Raw genomic sequence first — 17,805 nt, 5'->3', positions numbered from 1 at the left:
AACATCATCCAAAGATTGTTAGATTCTTAAGTTTGTACTGTTTCACCCTCAGGTTCCACAAGTAGTCGTGCTCTGTATGTGAACTGTTCAATAAGAGACTTTTACTATGCTCAGTATCTTAAGTATTTGGGACATGTCTGCCGGTTGGAAAACAGCGCATTTCAAAAACGAGTTCTGTTCGACAACAGAACACCAAAGAAGATCTGGTCGAATGTGGAATCACTATTAGGCATCGATGTCTCTCAAGCTCGGAGAACGTTAATGGACAAAGCAAAACTCAACCGTCTATTGGGACTTCGTCTATCCCTATAGCCCATAGACGGTGCCCTAAGGCCGAGTACGGCCATGGAGGGAAAAACTGATGATGATGATGATGATGAATTAGATCAGAGGATAAGTTAGACCAGGCCTATTCAAATAGCGGCCCGGGGGCGAAATTGGCCCGATTGAAATTTAATCCGGCCCGCGGCAGATTTTTTAAAACAAAACAAAAAACATATCTACGTATCTGCCGCGGTGCACAGTTTTCTCTACCGCTCTGGCACAGACCAGAATACAGGTCGTCTCCATGGTGACAAACACTCGTTCTCGCTGATTCTCGCGATGTGACACTCCATGCAGCTACAGCAGTGGCAACATGGCACTGTCCAAGCAACATCGCAAAGTTGACAGAGAAAACCATAAATTTCAAAGCGAATGGACTGAAAAGTACTTATTTACTTTGCCAACTACGGCAAGCGATAGACCTGTGTATTTATTGTGCAACAAATCTGTAGCTGTGGCCAAAGAGTACAACGTGAAGAGACATTTTACAACAAAACATGCTTCATTTTCTGAGCAATACCGAGAGGGCTCAGAGGAGAGACGAAGGAGAATAGACAGACTGGTAACTTCTTTTGAACAAAGTCAGCGTGCAATTGGTGGCTTTTGCACAGAACAAGAGAGAGCTTTTATTGGATCTCTACGAGTGGCGTGGATACTGACAAGGGAAAAAAAAAAAGACCCTTCACCGAGTCGGAAACTATTAAAGACTGCATGCTGGTGGTTGTTGACAAAATGATTATTGACCAAAAAACGAAAGACAACGTGTCCTCATCTATTAAAAAAAGTACCATTTTTCATTATATTTCATAATAAAGGAAAAGAATAATGTACCTTATTTTATTTCATATATTATGTACCTTAGTAGAGTAGAGTGGGGGAAAAAGCCCCCCTTAAGGAAAATTCAGTTTTTCTCCAAGTTGAAATGAACCATGTGTTTAGTTTTAATCATAGTTTTTGACAACAGTGACATGAACAATAATGCCACCTAAAGTTTGCCTAAAGTTAATACTTAATTTTTTTTTAAACAAAAACAAACATTGTGCCAAGGGGGCCTTTTACCCCCCAGTGGGGTAAAAGGCCCCCTGAGGTGGGGCAATAGGCCCCCCTCACTCAAAAAAAGCTGTTTGGATAGCAAAAGTGTTTACTTAAGCCTATAATGTGAAAGAAACAAGAACATATCCCTGAATTAATGAATAGATGCATTATTTTATTATATTTCGCATTTTAATTTCAATTTTTTTTAAATTTCAATTATTTTTAATATTAAGTTCAAATTACTTGCTTTACTCAACCAGGTAAGCGAGATGTTATTAAAAACTATGTATCTGCTATTCAGAAATGTATGAAATACAGTAATTATGATAAAAGGAAACGATGCCCCCTGGGGGCCTTTTACCCCGCCATTAAGGGGGCGTTTTACCCCACAGACTACACTTTTACAAAAAAGGGTCTTACTTTCAAAATGTGATTCAACTTTTTATACCTAATGTATTTTTTTAACGTACTGACTTGTCTACTCATACCACATACACAGCTGTGATATCTGACGAAATAGCAGCTATCTAAATACAGTTTTACTGATATCTGAAAATTATATCACTTACCATGAAATTTGATTTCTCTCCACTGCATTGCTGATATGCGATTCACAGTGGATATTTGTATATCCTCGTTGTCAAGCCAGTCCATAGCAACAATAGAAATGTAACTTATTTTGGGTAAAACAGGCCGGGGGTGTATTACCCCACGGGGGCGTATTACCCCACTCTACTCTATAGTATATTTTAATTGCCTTTAGCTGATATCAATTTTATGTCAATTGTCTGTCCGGCCCTCACAAATTTTGTAATTTTCTAGTTTGGCCCCGCTGCAAATGTATTTGAATAGCCCTGAGTTAGACAATCTCTATTACAACTCACCAAAATAAATAAATAAATAAATAGCTGCCCATCACTTATAACTTGACGCAAGAGAGCTAACATTATCCTTACATAGCTAGCAATAACTTTCAGCTAATTATGTTAGCAAAAACCACCTCTAGTTAGCTAAATCCCATTCGGTCTCTATGGAGCGGTGGTTAGCTAACAGAAGTTTACATTTCGCTGAAAAACTCGATGTCTTAATTACAACCTGAGCACAGAAAAATAGTGGTCTGTTGGTTTTCTAAGCATTTGATGAGGTAAATTCACCACTTTGGGTTCACACAGAACAGCTTACTTGCATAAAAAGATCTAAGTCATCTCTCTTTTTCTTCGCTCCACTGCCTGAGATGCCGCCATCCTTGTTGAAAATTTCAGAAGCTCTCAGGTGATCATGTGATTTGCTGCTAGCACTCTGATTGGATGATCTTAAAAAGTTGCCCAAAATGATCAAAATCGTTCAGATAGAAATTATGTCGCCCAATCTCAGTGGGAAAGTGTTCAAGCATAATTGCCCAGCAAGACTGCCCAAAAAGTTGCCCCATATATCATCACCTTAAGTCTTCAGAATGTACAATATACAGCTGCTATATATGAGATAACAAGAACCAATTTGTTTTGTGGTCATTCCACAACATAAAATGTAACTCGAAATGAGTAAAACGTATGACGTGATGGTTTTAACAGCACCTATTTGTCCTCCTAGGCAAATTGCTGTCATACAAGAGGAATAACACACTGCTTATTCTTGTTATGGGGAAATAATTGTAGTCTGGGATTCATCACACCTCCTCACTGTCAATTATTTTTCTATACCCCCCCCCCAGGTTTTTTATTCCTTATATGCTTTAATATATGTACATTGTACACTATATGGCCAAAAGTGTGTTGACACCTTCATTCCTTCATTTGTTTCTTGGATCATAACATTCCAAAACCATGGGCAACAAAATGGAGTTGGTCCACCAATTTGTTGGTCTACTATCCTCCATTCTTCTGGAAAGGCTTTCCACCAGATTTTAGGGATTTCAAGTTAAGTCAAGCAGGTTTTTTATCGTCATTCCTTTTATATACAGTAGCTTGTATGGTGGACCATGGTGCAACACGTAGCATTGGAGTAGTGCAGTACACAAGATTACATAATGTACAAATACACAATAGTGTGAGAAGAGTGCAAAGCAATAAATACACTGAAGAGTATATGCAGGACGATAAAGATTTGTGCTTGTTCATCAGTTAGTGAGATCAGGCTCTGATATTGGGATGTTGAGGAGGCTCCAGTTCTTCCCAAAGGTGTTCAGTAGGGTTGAAGTCAGGGCTCTGTGCAGGACACTTGAGTTTTTCCATTCCAACTTTGGCAAATCATGTCTTCATGGAGTTCACTTTGTGCGAAAGGGCATTGCCATGCTGGAACAGGTTTGGGCCTCTTAGATCCAGTGAACGGAAATTGTAGTGATACAGCATCCAAAGGTTTCAATACAGTTGTGTGCTTCCAACTTTATGGCAACAGTTTGGTGAAGAACCACATATAGGTGTCTACATACTTTTGGCCAAGTATATGAAACCGTATTGGTACGTCAAACAATTTTTTTTTCCTAGTAGCAACTCTTCGCGTTTGGAAATTGATCTTCAAATGCCCTTCAGATGGACCGCTATATCACTTGTTTAGCCCACACAAATTCTTCTTCAGTGATCTGTTTAATATTCTTTCCTCGTCTGTCCTGTTTTTAGCTTTCAAGTTATCTAGATCTGTCCACTGCAAAGCTTTTTATGAGCTATTAATGGCAGCGAAGTTTAAAACAAAGAAATAAAACCCACTCATCACAGGCATCCATCATATCTGGAGATGTTTGTGAATGAGTAGACTTGACATCATGTCACTATCAAATGATTAGTTTGGATTTTAAGCCTGCATATTGATTTGTAAAAGAGAACCGTATCCGCTGTTTATGTGTCCCCCATTTCAATCTGTTTCACTTTGTCCCATGTTGATCCAATCAGAGCCAAGGCATGTGTTAATGATTCAAACGCTCTTTATTTGTCTGTGTGGGGAAGAAGTGAATGTGAATGCGGTTTGCTTGCTTGTGTTTGTGTGCTACGGATATGTAAGACATCCGACTCTGATGTTTTACTTTTTCATGTTTGACAAGAGTTCTAGTTGACCAAAGCATGTCATGTTAGTGTCCCAAAATGTCTTGCTTGGACACAGGTCCCGGTCGAGCCACTACGCTCACCTCCACTTCCATCGTGTTGCTCGTGAGGTCTCATTTGTTTAGCTCCAGAATGGAAAGAGTGGGCCAAGCACATTCTATTTATACTGCAGCTCCCTCCCTGCGGCTTTGTTGCCAAAGTAATGAAGATTAATGTCAGGTTGACCGCGGTGTGTGTGTCTCCCTGGAGTTGAATGTGACATGTAGTATTCCACTGTTAGTCCTCCGGGCTGTCTGGAGGATGACGTAGTGCAGTTTGTGTGCAACAGCCTCTCTCTCTCTCTCGCTCTCTCGCTCTCTTTCTTATTTCCTTATCTCTCTCTCTCTTTCATTCTTTCTATCTCCCTCCAGTTGCGTTCATTACTCCTGTGAGGCCATCGACTGCCAGGAGCCGAAGGTCCGCAATGCAGAGCTACGATGTAGCGGCGGCTTTTTCAATGGCGCCCGATGCACTGTCACATGCAACAGTGGCTACGTGCTGCAGATCCACCGGGACGATGACCTCATCAAGAGCCAGGTATGCACACGGCTTGGAACACACACACACACACACACACACACACACACACACACACACACACACACACACACACACACGGGGTGGGGGGGGAGAGAAAGAGAGAGAACATCATCTCTCCAGTGTGTAAGAAAAGACAGAGCTACTGTATAGTCTGCTTCTCAGTTTTGTCCCCGCCGTCTGGCCCCAAGAAAAGTCTGGATAAAACAACCAGAAAGAAAGAAAAAAGAGTGAGCGAGAAAGAGAGAGCAGATGAATGAGTGTGTGCATTCCAGCCGACCCCCTTTGCCAAGAGCCCCCACGTTCTCGGCAGCTATTAACGTTATAGAGCGGCACCTCAACAACTTTTTACGTGCACTGAGGAGCCGCATGTGGAAGTGGTTAGCTGTGGCCTTAAACACTCGGCCCCCCTCCAACCGTGCTCCCTAAGCTCCATACACAAACTAAGCAAAGCTCAAACACACACACGCACACTCTCTCTCTCTCTCTCTCTCTCTCTCTCTCTATATATATATATATATATATATATATATATATATATTTTTTTTTTCCATTTCATTTTCTTCCGCTTATCCGGGGCTGGGTCAAGCTGGCCGAGGTGTCTGGGGAGAGGGAAGTTTGGGCTTCCATGCTCAGACTGCTGCCTCCGCGCTATATATATATATATATATATGTGTGTGTATGTATATAATGTGTATGCATGTACTGCAGGAATAAGACATTTAGTGTGTTGGGTTGCAAATATGGTCAAATAGTGCAAAAACGACATACATAAGTTCAAAAGTTAATTCAAAAAAGGCATCTACCTTTCAGAATGTGATATACACATTGCTAGTAACTTGTAGGTCCACCATAATTGCGTCCAGTGTCTCTGGTATCTAAGCAGAATTTTGGATTCTCTCACTATAACATCAGCTTCCCCATTTTTCTTGCCATGCCTGCTAAAATTCTGTCTTCTGAAGATTAGGTTCAAGACAGAGATAAGTTGCTGTCGATTTTTGAGTAATAGATATATTCTTATGCCTCATATTCACTTCTGTATTACAAAAACAATAAATACATTTTCATTTAGGCGGCACGGTGGTGTAGTGGTTAGCGCTGTCGCCTCACAGCAAGAAGGTCCTGGGTTCGAGCCCCGTGGCCGGCGAGGGCCTTTCTGTGTGGAGTTTGCATGTTCTCCCCGTGTCTGCGTGGGTTTCCTCCGGGTGCTCCGGTTTCCCCCACAGTCCAAAGACATGCAGGTTAGGTTAACTGGTGACTCTAAATTGAGCGTAGGTGTGAATGTGAGTGTGAATGGTTGTCTGTGTCTATGTGTCAGCCCTGTGATGACCTGGCGACTTGTCCAGGGTGTACCCCGCCTTTCGCCCGTAGTCAGCTGGGATAGGCTCCAGCTTGCCTGCGACCCTGTAGAGGGATAAAGCGGCTAGAGATAATGAGATGAGATGAGACATTTTCATTTATTCATTCAGAATACATTGGGGGGGGGACTTTTGCACCAACCTCTGTATCAAAACAGAAAATGAAATGCTATCAGAAATGGAGGGTTATATTTTTATTCCAAATGCTTGACTGATGACATTGCCATTTTGAACAGGAACTGAAGTCTGATTGGTCAGTGCATTGTTGGGGCGGGGACTGAATCAGAGAGGAGAGTAGAGGGTAGGCACCAGAACCGCTCAGGATCGAACAAAAAAAAGTTACAGGATTGGTCAGTTTTTACTTTCATGTGGGTGGGAACAGGAGGTAAGATATGAAGTTTTGCGGGGCAAAGAAAGTCCATGTATGCTAACAGGGGAGCATACTGTATACCGTATGGCAGTCTGATGGGTCTACGTTCATTTGTTCATCTTGTGTAAATGCTTTATTCAATTTGTTTATATTTTGGCAAATAGAATAATGATTAATTCACCAAAATATATAACATATAGAGAATATGAAAATAAGTAACAACAATAAAAACTTGAAGCAGGTGGGCTTTGTCAAAACTTTTGGTAGGAGTGTCTGGGATTGGTCAACTTTTCTATGGGAAATACCACAATAGGTGAAGTGTGTCTGCAAGAATGGGTGGGATTGGTAAAATTTTCTGTGGGGATAGGTGTAATTGGTTAAATTTTCAGTCAGAGCAAGTGGGATTGGTTAAACTTTCTGGGAGAAGGGCCTGAATTGGTCGTGTGTTTGTGGGCACAAGCAGAACTGGTAAAATTTCCAGAGGGAATGTGAAGGATTTGTCAAATTTTCTGCTGGAATGTCTGGGATTGGTAACATTTCCTATGGGAATAGGTGGGATTGGTCAAATTTTCTTCAGGAGCAGGTAGGATTGGTCAAGAGTATCTTTGGGAGCAGGTGGGATTGGTCACATTTTCTGCATGAGCAGGTAGAATTGGCCAAGTGTGTCTGCAGGAGCAGGTGGGATTGGTAGACTTTCCTGTGGGAATAGGAGGGAATGGTCAAATTTTCTGCAGGAGCAGGAGGGATTGGTGAAACTTTTTGTAGAAAGGGCAGGGATTGATCAAGTATGTGTGTGGGAGCAAGTAGGATTGGTAACATTTCCAGAGGGAGTGTGAGGGATTGGTCAAATTTCCTGCAGGAGCTGGTGGGATTGGTCAAATGTGTCTGCAGGAGGAGATGGGATTGGTGAAATTTTCTGCAGGAGTGCGTGGGATTGGTAAAAATTATCTGTGGAAAGGGCAAGGATTGGTTGAGTGTCTGCGGGAGCAGGTGGGATTGATTAGAATTTCCTGTGGGAATAGGAGGAATTGGTCAAATTTTCTGCAAGAGCAGGTAGGATTGGTCAAGAATGTCTGTGGGAGCAGATGGAATTGCTCAAATTTTCTGCAGGAGCAGGTAGGATTGGTCAAGAGTGTCTGTAGGAGCAGGTGGGATTGGTAGAATTTCCTGTGGGAATAGGAGGGATTGGTTAATTTTTCTGCAGGAGCAGGTAGGATTGGTCAAGAGTGTTTGTGGTAGCAGATGGGATTGGTCAAATTTTCTGCAGGAACAGGTGGGATTGGTAGACTTTCCTGTGGGAATGAAAGGGATTGGTCAAATTTTCTGCAGGAGTAGGAGGGATTAGTTAAACTTTCTGTGGGAAGGGCCTGAATTGGTCAGGTGTGTCTGTAGGAGCAGATGGAATTGGTAAAATTTCCAGAGGAAGTGTGAAGGATTGGTCAATTTTCCTTTAGGATGGGTCAAACTTTCTGTGGGAAGGGCCAGGATTGGTTAAGTGTGTCTGTCTGAGCTGGTGGGATTTGTAAAATTTCCTGGAAGAGTGTGGTGAATTGGTTAAAGTTTCTTTATGCTGTAGACCCTTGTTCTGAAACAGTTCCATTACTGACCTAACTCTATATCACTAGCTATCTTTGAATATGTTGTGTGTAAATTGTTTGACAAAACTACATCTCCTTAAAGTGTAAAGTGTCGAGCAAAAATTAAGCTCCTTGTCAGACTTGGATAACTGCTTGTTCCACAGTTAGCAGTGTGTGCAGCACCAGCACAACCGAACGAACAGCACAACACACATACAGTACATGCAAGAGCAGTTCTCATCTACTCTATCATTTTATAACAACATTACTTTTGTTCACCTGTACAGTTGAATGCAAAAAATGGTGCACCCTTAGTTATGAAATATTGAAACAAATGCGTTAGTTTAATTACGTTCTTTTAACATGCAGAATCATAACATACTTCGAATACAGTACGTTTTGTACCTGTGCATGCTGCTAAACAGCTTACTCTGGAGCAGTCCTCTGACCCTGAGGGAAAACCAGACCCACCAGGTTCTGTGTTGCGTGTGGCACGTATGTGCTTGCATATGTAAGATTGCAGCATCAGCATGGAAAGAGTGAAAGACGAGACCAACGTCAAGCTCCATCTCATCATCATGCTTCAATAGGGAATTTCAGACTTGCTCCACTTGTGTCAAACGGGTTTCCAGGAACTCTTTTAGATTGTTATATCTGCAAAACCATCTGTTCTGTTCAGTCCACTTGTTTGCGTGTGTCAGTGCATGCAAATACGTGTGTGTGCGTGAAAGAGAGAGAGCGTGGGTGCACTGTTGTTTTTGTTTTCTCCATGTAAACCCTTTTCTCAGATGTTTGATGGATAACCGGTGTGGGAAACATGCTAATTCCACTTTCCCCTGAACATGCAAATGCACAATTGCGCTGTGGTGGGGAGATTACATCTGCCATCGCATGGAGGCCTCAGCTTAGTAAACCGAGCAAATTATCAATTATTCCCAGCTGTCCCCATCATATAGGACTTTCTCTGTATGCACCACAGTGGACCTGTATCATTGAGTGTAAAAGTTTGTGCACCCTGATACCAACAAGGTTTCGTTATTAAAGATTTAAAGTTTTCTTTTTTTTTGGTGGAATGAAAACTGTATTTCACTCGTCTGTAAGGGCTTTAGGTTTTTTGCTATTTGTTTAAAATATTTATGAAAACTCTTTGCTCACATTTTTGTCACATTCTCTGACTCTTAGCTGCTCATGAAGCTGCTTTAGAATTTAAAGCTGTTATAGATTTTTAATAAAAATATGCATTTTTGTCTGGGGGCAAAACTTTAGCACTCTGCCATGATACTGGCGATGTGGGTAGCTTCTGGTGGTTTGTTTGAAGGTTTATTGATACACTGTAGATCACTACTGCTAAAAGCAAATCTATTCTTCTGTTGCATCTAATGAAGTCTAAACTTGTATGTGAGAGGAAGAGCTCTGACAGTAGTTCCAGAAATACTTATTTAACATTTATTTAAGGAGTCTCCAGTGTCAGCCCTTTGTAACGATCAGTAAGTGTTCCACCAGGAGTGAGGTTTTTACACTTTCCAGAATGTGGTGTTCTTTGATTAAAAAAAAAAAAAAAAGAATTATTTCTGTCATTTAAGAGGATTAAAACACAAGGATATGCTGTTATAGGAAAATATTCAACAACAGGGTGGTAACAGTTATACAGTCAGTGGCACAGTCTGTCACATCTGCGTGCATTTGTGTTCCATGCCCATGTTCAAGTCCATGCCCATGCTGACGCCAGGGTCCATGCCCATGTTCAAGCCCATGTCCATGCCTAAGTCCACACTGACACCTGAGTCCATGCCCATGCTCCCACCTGATGCTAGGATCCATGCCCAAGCTCAAACCCATGTCCATGCCCATGCTGATGCCAGAGTCGATGGCCATGCTCAAGCCTATGTCCACGTCCGAGTCCACATTCTTGTCAAACCCATGCCTTTATGTGAATCCAAGCCACCGCCTGCATGTCCCATCCACACACATTTGCATTTGCACTCGGAGTGCACAGCAGCACACCTCGAGTGCAGTGCCATGCTTAAGCTCATTAAGACTAATTGCCATGCACCTGTTCCTTATCAGAGCGCGATCACAGCTTGTGCATATAAGGACTCTCTTCACACACAGACTTTGCAAAATATACGATCTGTTCCTTGTATCTGACATTAACAAGTCTTGATTACCATTTTGCTACTCTGGTTTTGACAGTGTTTTCTGTTTTTCTGACCACGTATTGCCTTGCCTAGTTTTTACTGTTTGCCAACCACCTGAACTCCGCCTGTTTCTGGTTATGCTCTTTGCTTCACGTTTCGGAACTTTTTGCCAGCTTGCGTTCAATAAAACTCTTTCTGCACTTACATCCATTTATCACCCAGTCTCATGACACAATCTGTATCAGCAAAACAGTCCAATTTTGTTCCTTGTATCAGGTAAGTGGAAAAATTACTTTTTTTTTTGCCAAAACATTCCATTAAGGGCTAGGATTTGATCTCATAACCTTTTCATGATTCTTAGTCACTGAGCTAATGATCGCTGTGAAGGCGCATCCATAAGATAAAGGAGCTCAAGGGAACCGGGTGCAAAATAAAGGCTTGTGATGAATTTGGCATTTTGTTTGGACTCTGCTTGAGCAGATGTGCTGTGGAGATGCCTGGCTTGAATTAGACACACTATCCAGCAGAGAGGAGCAGAAACCTCAACTGTAAATAAAATTTAAAAAAAGGGAAAAAAGAGGAGGAAACTCCTTTCACACAAACGCTGTCTTAATGCAATTGGGTGGTGGTGTTTTTTGTTTTGTTTTTTTTCTCCCTAGTCGTGCCTGCAGCTGGACGTTAACCGCCAGAATCCTGGTGTTTTATGTGTGTTTGTTATGGGTTTGTTTGTATGTGCGTGCGTCCGTGTGTGCGTTCATGGGTGCATGCACACACGTTTACCTACGCCTGTTTCTTTTTACAAGAGAAAGCAGTATTCGGCATGTAAAACTCATCCGTTAGATGCACAAACGTGTCCCTGACAGTGGTTTATAGCCCATAAGCCCACAGGAAATGAACAGAAACCAAATCTCACACTGACAGACAGTCGGTCAGAACTGAACAATGGGAAATCAAATAGATGTGCATGATAGATATGGGAACGAGATGTTACATAATTCCTGCTGTTCTCCCACAGCACACATGAACACACACACAATGCCCAAAGGCAGATATAATCTAATATTCTGGAGAGAATACTCACTCTGCTACTACTGCTATTGCATGTGAATATTAGTCCTGGGTGTAACTTTAAACCGCAACCGGTGGTGAGTCTCAGGTCTGGGAGGACTTGAGTATTGGGGAAAGTGGAGTTACCCCTTAATCACCATTGCTCCCAAGTCTGCTCTGACCCGCAGTGGTAGCACCTGCCTGGGTTCCAGCTATGGGTTAAATAGTACATCAATAAGGTGCTGGCAGCAGGGCGCTTTTCGGTGCAATGTGGCAGATGAACCCAACAGGGTCAATGGCACACCACCTGATGGCATGCAGAAGAGCCACTCAAATGGCCAACGGATGGCATCACTCACCAAGTCAGTTGTCACTTCCAGGCAACTTCCATACCCGTCAGGTCTGTGGCACCTTTCTGCACCAGTTGGTATCAGGTCTGGAGGTCCAGAGAGACAACACGATGGGGGCATGTCATCGTTTGTCTAACCTTACTGTGCAAGGCGCTTCATTAGGAAAGGAAAATAAGAAAGTCCTGTGGCGCCCATTCGTGCCTCCACTCTGGTGCGGGCCTCGCAGCCATCTGCGTTTCTGCGCATCCTAATGAAGCAGTCATCACTAGCAATGGACAGCCGACAACGACGACTGCATGTGAAGCTTCACATTACTGATTACATAAGTGTGTGTGTATGTGTGCATGTATACACCTACATGTTGGTTTTTTTCCTGTAAGTGGCCCGAAAGTGGAAAACACATTAACAGAACAAAAACGCAATTGCTAAACTAAAAAACATTGACAGCAAAACCAAAAACAGCATAACAAGATTCAAGTCACATCATCAAATTCGGAAACACAACAGGAAATTCTGTTAAAAAAGAAAAAAATCAGAAATGTAACTGCAAATTCTGTAAAAAATTCAGAAACACAGCAGCAAAACAAGAATCATAACAGTAAATTCAGAAACACAACAGCAAATTCTGGAAACATGACAAAAAAAGACAAAAAAAATCCGATATGTGCGTTTTCAAAACCTTGGTGTTAAAGGGGCAGTTTATAATTTTTTAATTATAATTCCATCTTTTAGCCAACCCCATCTCCTCTGCCAAACACTACATTTTTGCCTTTTGTGAAGAAAAAAAAAATTGCAGCTTTGATGCTGCAATTACTGAAATAACTGTTCCAGCTATGGGGGAAGCTATGGCCTAATGGGGCCATAGCCTACTGGTCAGAGAAACAGCTTTGGGACCAAAAGGTCACTGGTTCGATTCCCTGGACCAGCAGGAATGGCTGAAGTGCCCTTGAGCAAGGCACCTAACCCTTAACTGCTCCCCAAGCTGCTCTGGGTATGTTGTATGTTGCTCTGGATAAGACCATCTGCTAAATGCCTGTAATGTTGCTATTTCAGCTGGGGGTAGAGCTCATTTCTGGGCCAGAAACATTTAAGCAGAAATCTGAACTGAAGAAACAAGTCAGGTCCATTGCATAGCATATTGTGAACCCAGTATTTTCCAAGTTGTAGTATTTTGAAAATGTATTAATATTATTATTATCATTTTTAAATTACAAATTGCACATTTAACATCACAACGTAATCTTAAGTGTAAATTGAATGCACTTTGTTAGGACTTTTGCTAGCGATTAAAAGTTACATTTTTAGCCTTTGAAGCCAATCTTAAGAGAAGGCCACGACTGATGTACAAACTGTTGGCTAATCTTATAACGCTGAAATTAGCAAGCCGCTTAAGCTACCTAGCTTTGTGTGTGATATGTTGCTAAGTTGTTAGCATATATACAGTATACAAAACCATTGCGGGCGGCATGGTGGTGTAGTGGTTAGCGCTGTCGCTTCACAGCAAGAAGGTCCGGGTTCGAGCCCCGTGGCCGGCGAGGGCCTTTCTGTGTGGAGTTTGCATGTTCTCCCCGTGTCCGCGTGGGTTTCCTCCGGGTGCTCCGGTTTCCCCACGGTCCAAAGACATGCAGGTTAGGTTAACTGGTGACTCTAAATTGAGCGTAGGTGTGAATGTGAGTGTGAATGGTTGTCTGTGTCTATGTGTCAGCCCTGTGATGACCTGGCGACTTGTCCAGGGTGTACCCCGCCTTTCGCCCGTAGTCAGCTGGGATAGGCTCCAGCTTGCCTGCGACCCTGTAGAACAGGATAAAGCGGCTAGAGATAATGAGATGAGATGAGAAAACCATTGCGATTAACACTAAAAGGATGTAATATGAGATTGCCTGGTGGCTTGTTAGCATCACAGAGTAATCTACGCAAGCTAGTTAACATCAGCTAGCTATTAGCTAGGTGAACTATATAATGCTTGGCAAATATCATCGACTCAGGCTGCGAATAATACACTTTCTAGTCATTTGACCAAAAAAATCCTTCATTTATGAATCCCATGGATACAAATAAAGTGCTTTCTACCTTTCCACCATTCAGACAGACTTTGCTTGATTGGATTGGGCTGGAAACTCTGCAAACACATGTGTGTTTAATTCAAGACACTCGCGCTATGTAACGGTTCAAATCAGTTCCTGTCTGAATGTTAGCTTATGGCACAGTCATAAAGATTCAGAAACCTGTTATCAGTTACTACGAAAAAAAATCCGTTCTTGATACAAAAATACACAGCTGTCCAAAACCATGAAAACAATGATTAATGTGTATTTTTCTGATTATGTGTCTCCTTTGATATATTTCTTGGACGGTACTACTGCAGTGAGGTGATTCAAATTTGCTAATATTGTTCTCGGACTTGGATTGACACGATGCTATTTGCCATTTATGAAAAACTTTGGTATTTATGAGCTAATGTTATGCTCTACATAATTCAGAGTCAGTGGCACATCAATGTTAAGTCTGTGGTTTTGTGTGGGGATCGCTGTGATATAAATAGGAATTTTCTGGCACGGAGGCGTGAATATGAAACATAAAACCTTTATCAGAAATTACAGAATTCCAATGGTATCCAGACTATTAGGTGCATTTTATTTTATATAAATGAAAGATGACATAAATGGAGAATAGATCAAAACATTAAACAGGCAGGGTAATAAAGCTTTGTAAAATGTGTGTATAAAGGTTTTTCCAGTCATCCCTGTAGAAAGAATAGGCGATTAATAATGTTGACGTTTTGCAACTCATCCAAACTAATAAACCACATGTCCAGGGTTGCCACTTTAAGAAGTGCTGTTTTCATACTGCTAGACACAATAAAAGATATGTTTTGATTTAAAATGCATTGTGAAAGAGAAGCAGAATATATATTTTTTGCTTATCCCAGATGTAATTGAGCAGCCAAGTTATGTAAGTATTGTTTGATGCAGCAAGGAAACTAATATACACTGATCAGCCATAAAATTAAAAACACTGATGGGTAAACTGATCATGTTGTTACATTGGGCGGCACGGTGGTGTTGTGGTTAGCGCTGTCGCCTCACAGCAAGAAGGTTCTGGGTTTGAGCCCCGTGGCCAACAGGGGCCTTTCCGTGTGGAGTTTGCATGTCCTCCCCGTATCTGTGTGGGTTTCCTCCGGGTGCTCCGGTTTCCCCCACAGTCCAAAGACATGCAGGTTAGGTTAACTGGTGACTCTAAATTGACCGTAGGTGTGAATGTGAGCGTGGATGGTTGTTTGTCTCTGGTTGTCAATGATCTGGCGACTTGTCCAGGGTGTACCTCGTCTCTCGCCCATAGTCAGCTGGGATAGGCTCCAGCTTGCCTGCGACCCTGTACAGGATAAGCAGTTACAGATAATGGATGGATGTTGTTACATTGGTACCGGTCAAGGGATGGGGTATATTAGACAGCAAGAAAACAGTCAGTTCTTGAAGTTGATATGTTGGAAGCAGGAAACATGGGCAAGCGTAAGGATCTGAGCGACTTTGACAAGGGCCAAATTGTGATTGCTAGATGATGGGGTCTGAGCATCAGAGCAAAACAGCAGGTCTTGTGGGGTGTTCCCAGTATGCAGTGGTTAGTACCTACCAAAAGTGGTCCAAGGAAGGACAACTGGTGAACCAGCCACAGGGTCATGGGTGTGAAAGGCTCATTGATTCACATGGGGCACAAAGACTAGCCCATATGGTCCAATCCCACATAACCACTATGTTAAAAGTTAATGCTGACACCTTTCTGTTTTAGCCAGCATTAACTTTTTCAGCAGTTTGTTCTACAGTAGCTCTTCTGTGGGATTGGACCATATGGGCGAGCCTTCATGCCCCATGCCAATCAGTGAGCCTTCGACACCCATGACCCTGTCGCCGGTTCACTTGTTGTCCTTTCTTGGACCACTTTTGGTAGGTACTAACCACTGCATACTGGGAACACCCCACAAGATGTGCTATTTTGGAGATGCTCTCAGACTCCGTCATCTAGCCATCACAATGTGGCCCTTGTCAAAGTTCACTGAGATCCTTCCGCTTGCCTATTTTTCTTGCTTCCAACACATCCACTTCGAGAACTGAGTGTTCTTTTGCTGCCTTGACAGATGCCATTGTAATGAGATAATGTTATTCACTTCACCTGGTAGTGTTTTTAATTTTATGGCTAATCAGTGTATGTAGTTAACAAAGAATCAAGGTATTTTCCTTAAGTACACTCCGACACACTTCTCAGACAACACGAGTGTAGAAATGGCCCGGATGTGGGTGGAGCACAGAAGTACGGCAGGCTGTTATTTGCTTGTGAGTTTGCTTTATTTTGCTTTTCAGCACAACTCTTTTCATTGGGACACACTCATATACACACACACAGTACTATCGTGTTCTGGTCCCCGATCTCCCCTCCTCTATTCCTCTCACTCCTTTTATAGTGCGCCGTCACTGTAAGAGACACACAAACACACGTTAATTGACAACAGGTGTAGCGATACGACCACTCACCTTCCCCAACTCCGCCCTCCATTCACAGACCGACGCTCGGCCACGCCCCCGCTGCCACAATGAGATTACTAATTAATATGTTATGCAATCTTGCTGATGTGGTTTCAGAAGTAGCATGACTCATTCATTAATTCACTGATCCTGAGTAAATGCTTTAGTCTGTCCCTGGAAAACCAGATGAGAGACAGGAATACACCCTGGATAAACAGACAGCAACCTGAGGTCAGGATCGAACCGGGGACTCTGTAACTGTGAGGTAGCAACACTACCCCATTCATCGTTGTTATTGAAATGCATTTTTTTTTTAAAAATGTGTATTTGAACCTGACTGGGGCAGCCATCTTGAACAAGCTCCACCTCTCGAAATTGTAACATAAATCTGGAAGCGATGTGGATAGTGATAAGTTTAAGCTTGAAACTTAAAATTGTAAACCATAAATACAGATTATCCTTCCTATTTTACAAAGATTTTTATTACATCAGCTTCATTTGCTATTTACATCAGAACGAATGCAGGTCGTAATGAACAGCCTCGTTAAAACACCGGAGTATGGTAAAGAACAGGTGAAACATCTTTGAGATTAAAACCTAAATCCAGAAAAATTACTTTTGTGCGTTTTATTTATTTATTTACTTATTTGGCCCTGTAATGACCTGGCGACTTGTCCAGGGTGTACCCCGCCTTTCGCCCGTAGTCAGCTGGGATAGGCTCCAGCTTGCCTGCGACCCTGTAGAACAGGATAAAGCGGCTAGAGATGATGAGATGAGATTTATTTATTTTTACTCAATGTTTAAAATTATATTTATAAGTGATAAAGAATTTGGTGAGAGTGACTTGCTGATTCTCAACAGTCTTTATATATGTAAAAAGATACAGTTGTAGATATGTAGTATCATGTTTGCCTCTGAAAGTTCCTCGTAATGATCATAATGAACTAGAAGATAAGTTGTGTATATAATGATAAGGTGAAACTGGAAGAAGAGGGATAAATATGGAAATGTCCAGGTTTAAGACTGCAGGCCTCCAGAGATGATTTTCACTTTGTAACCAGATGTTCAGAGCATTTTTTGAATATCAGTGTTTCAGTGGAGCAACGGAAGCCAACATTCTTTCACAATGATATCTAAACCACACGCTGACCTGTTTAGATCAAAACAGTCCGTCGTGTCTGGTTTTTTGGATGGGAACGTTCGCTGGCATAATAGCCAGATGTACCAGATATCTCCCACTATAAAACAATGTACCACTCCAGAAATTAAACTTGTGCCTCTTTGAAGTTTACTCAGCGACCTGCTTTGCACTGACTTTCATGACATTTCAATAGTTATCTTATCCATCTGTAATGTAAATCAGTTCCAAACTGTGACATCCAGTTCAAGAGAACATTTCAAACCATTGTGCCTCCCAAGCAGTGACTTTTGAGACTTAATGTCAGTTTATGGTGGTTATGGCAAACAGACTCTTTTCA

At 42.0% G+C, this 17,805-nt stretch overlaps 1 protein-coding gene across 5 annotated transcripts in view; it reads left to right on the top strand.

The window, feature by feature from the left end:
• Positions 1-17,805, top strand: part of pappaa (pregnancy-associated plasma protein A, pappalysin 1a) — a 151,892-nt gene that overhangs the window by 93,215 nt on the left and 40,872 nt on the right. For all 5 annotated transcript variants that reach the window (XR_009651874.1, XM_060912841.1, XM_060912840.1 and 2 more), the window contains exon 15: positions 4,805-4,970. Coding sequence is in view for 4 of the 5 variants with exons in the window: in XM_060912841.1 (XP_060768824.1) it covers positions 4,805-4,970 (166 nt within the window). In the remaining variant the exon portion in view is untranslated. The remainder of the gene's footprint in view (positions 1-4,804; positions 4,971-17,805) is intronic.

This window comes from Neoarius graeffei, chromosome 28, assembly GCF_027579695.1.
Source record: "Neoarius graeffei isolate fNeoGra1 chromosome 28, fNeoGra1.pri, whole genome shotgun sequence".
NCBI classification, from domain to species: domain Eukaryota; kingdom Metazoa; phylum Chordata; class Actinopteri; order Siluriformes; family Ariidae; genus Neoarius; species Neoarius graeffei.
This window is presented reverse-complemented; position numbering and strand designations above follow the sequence as displayed.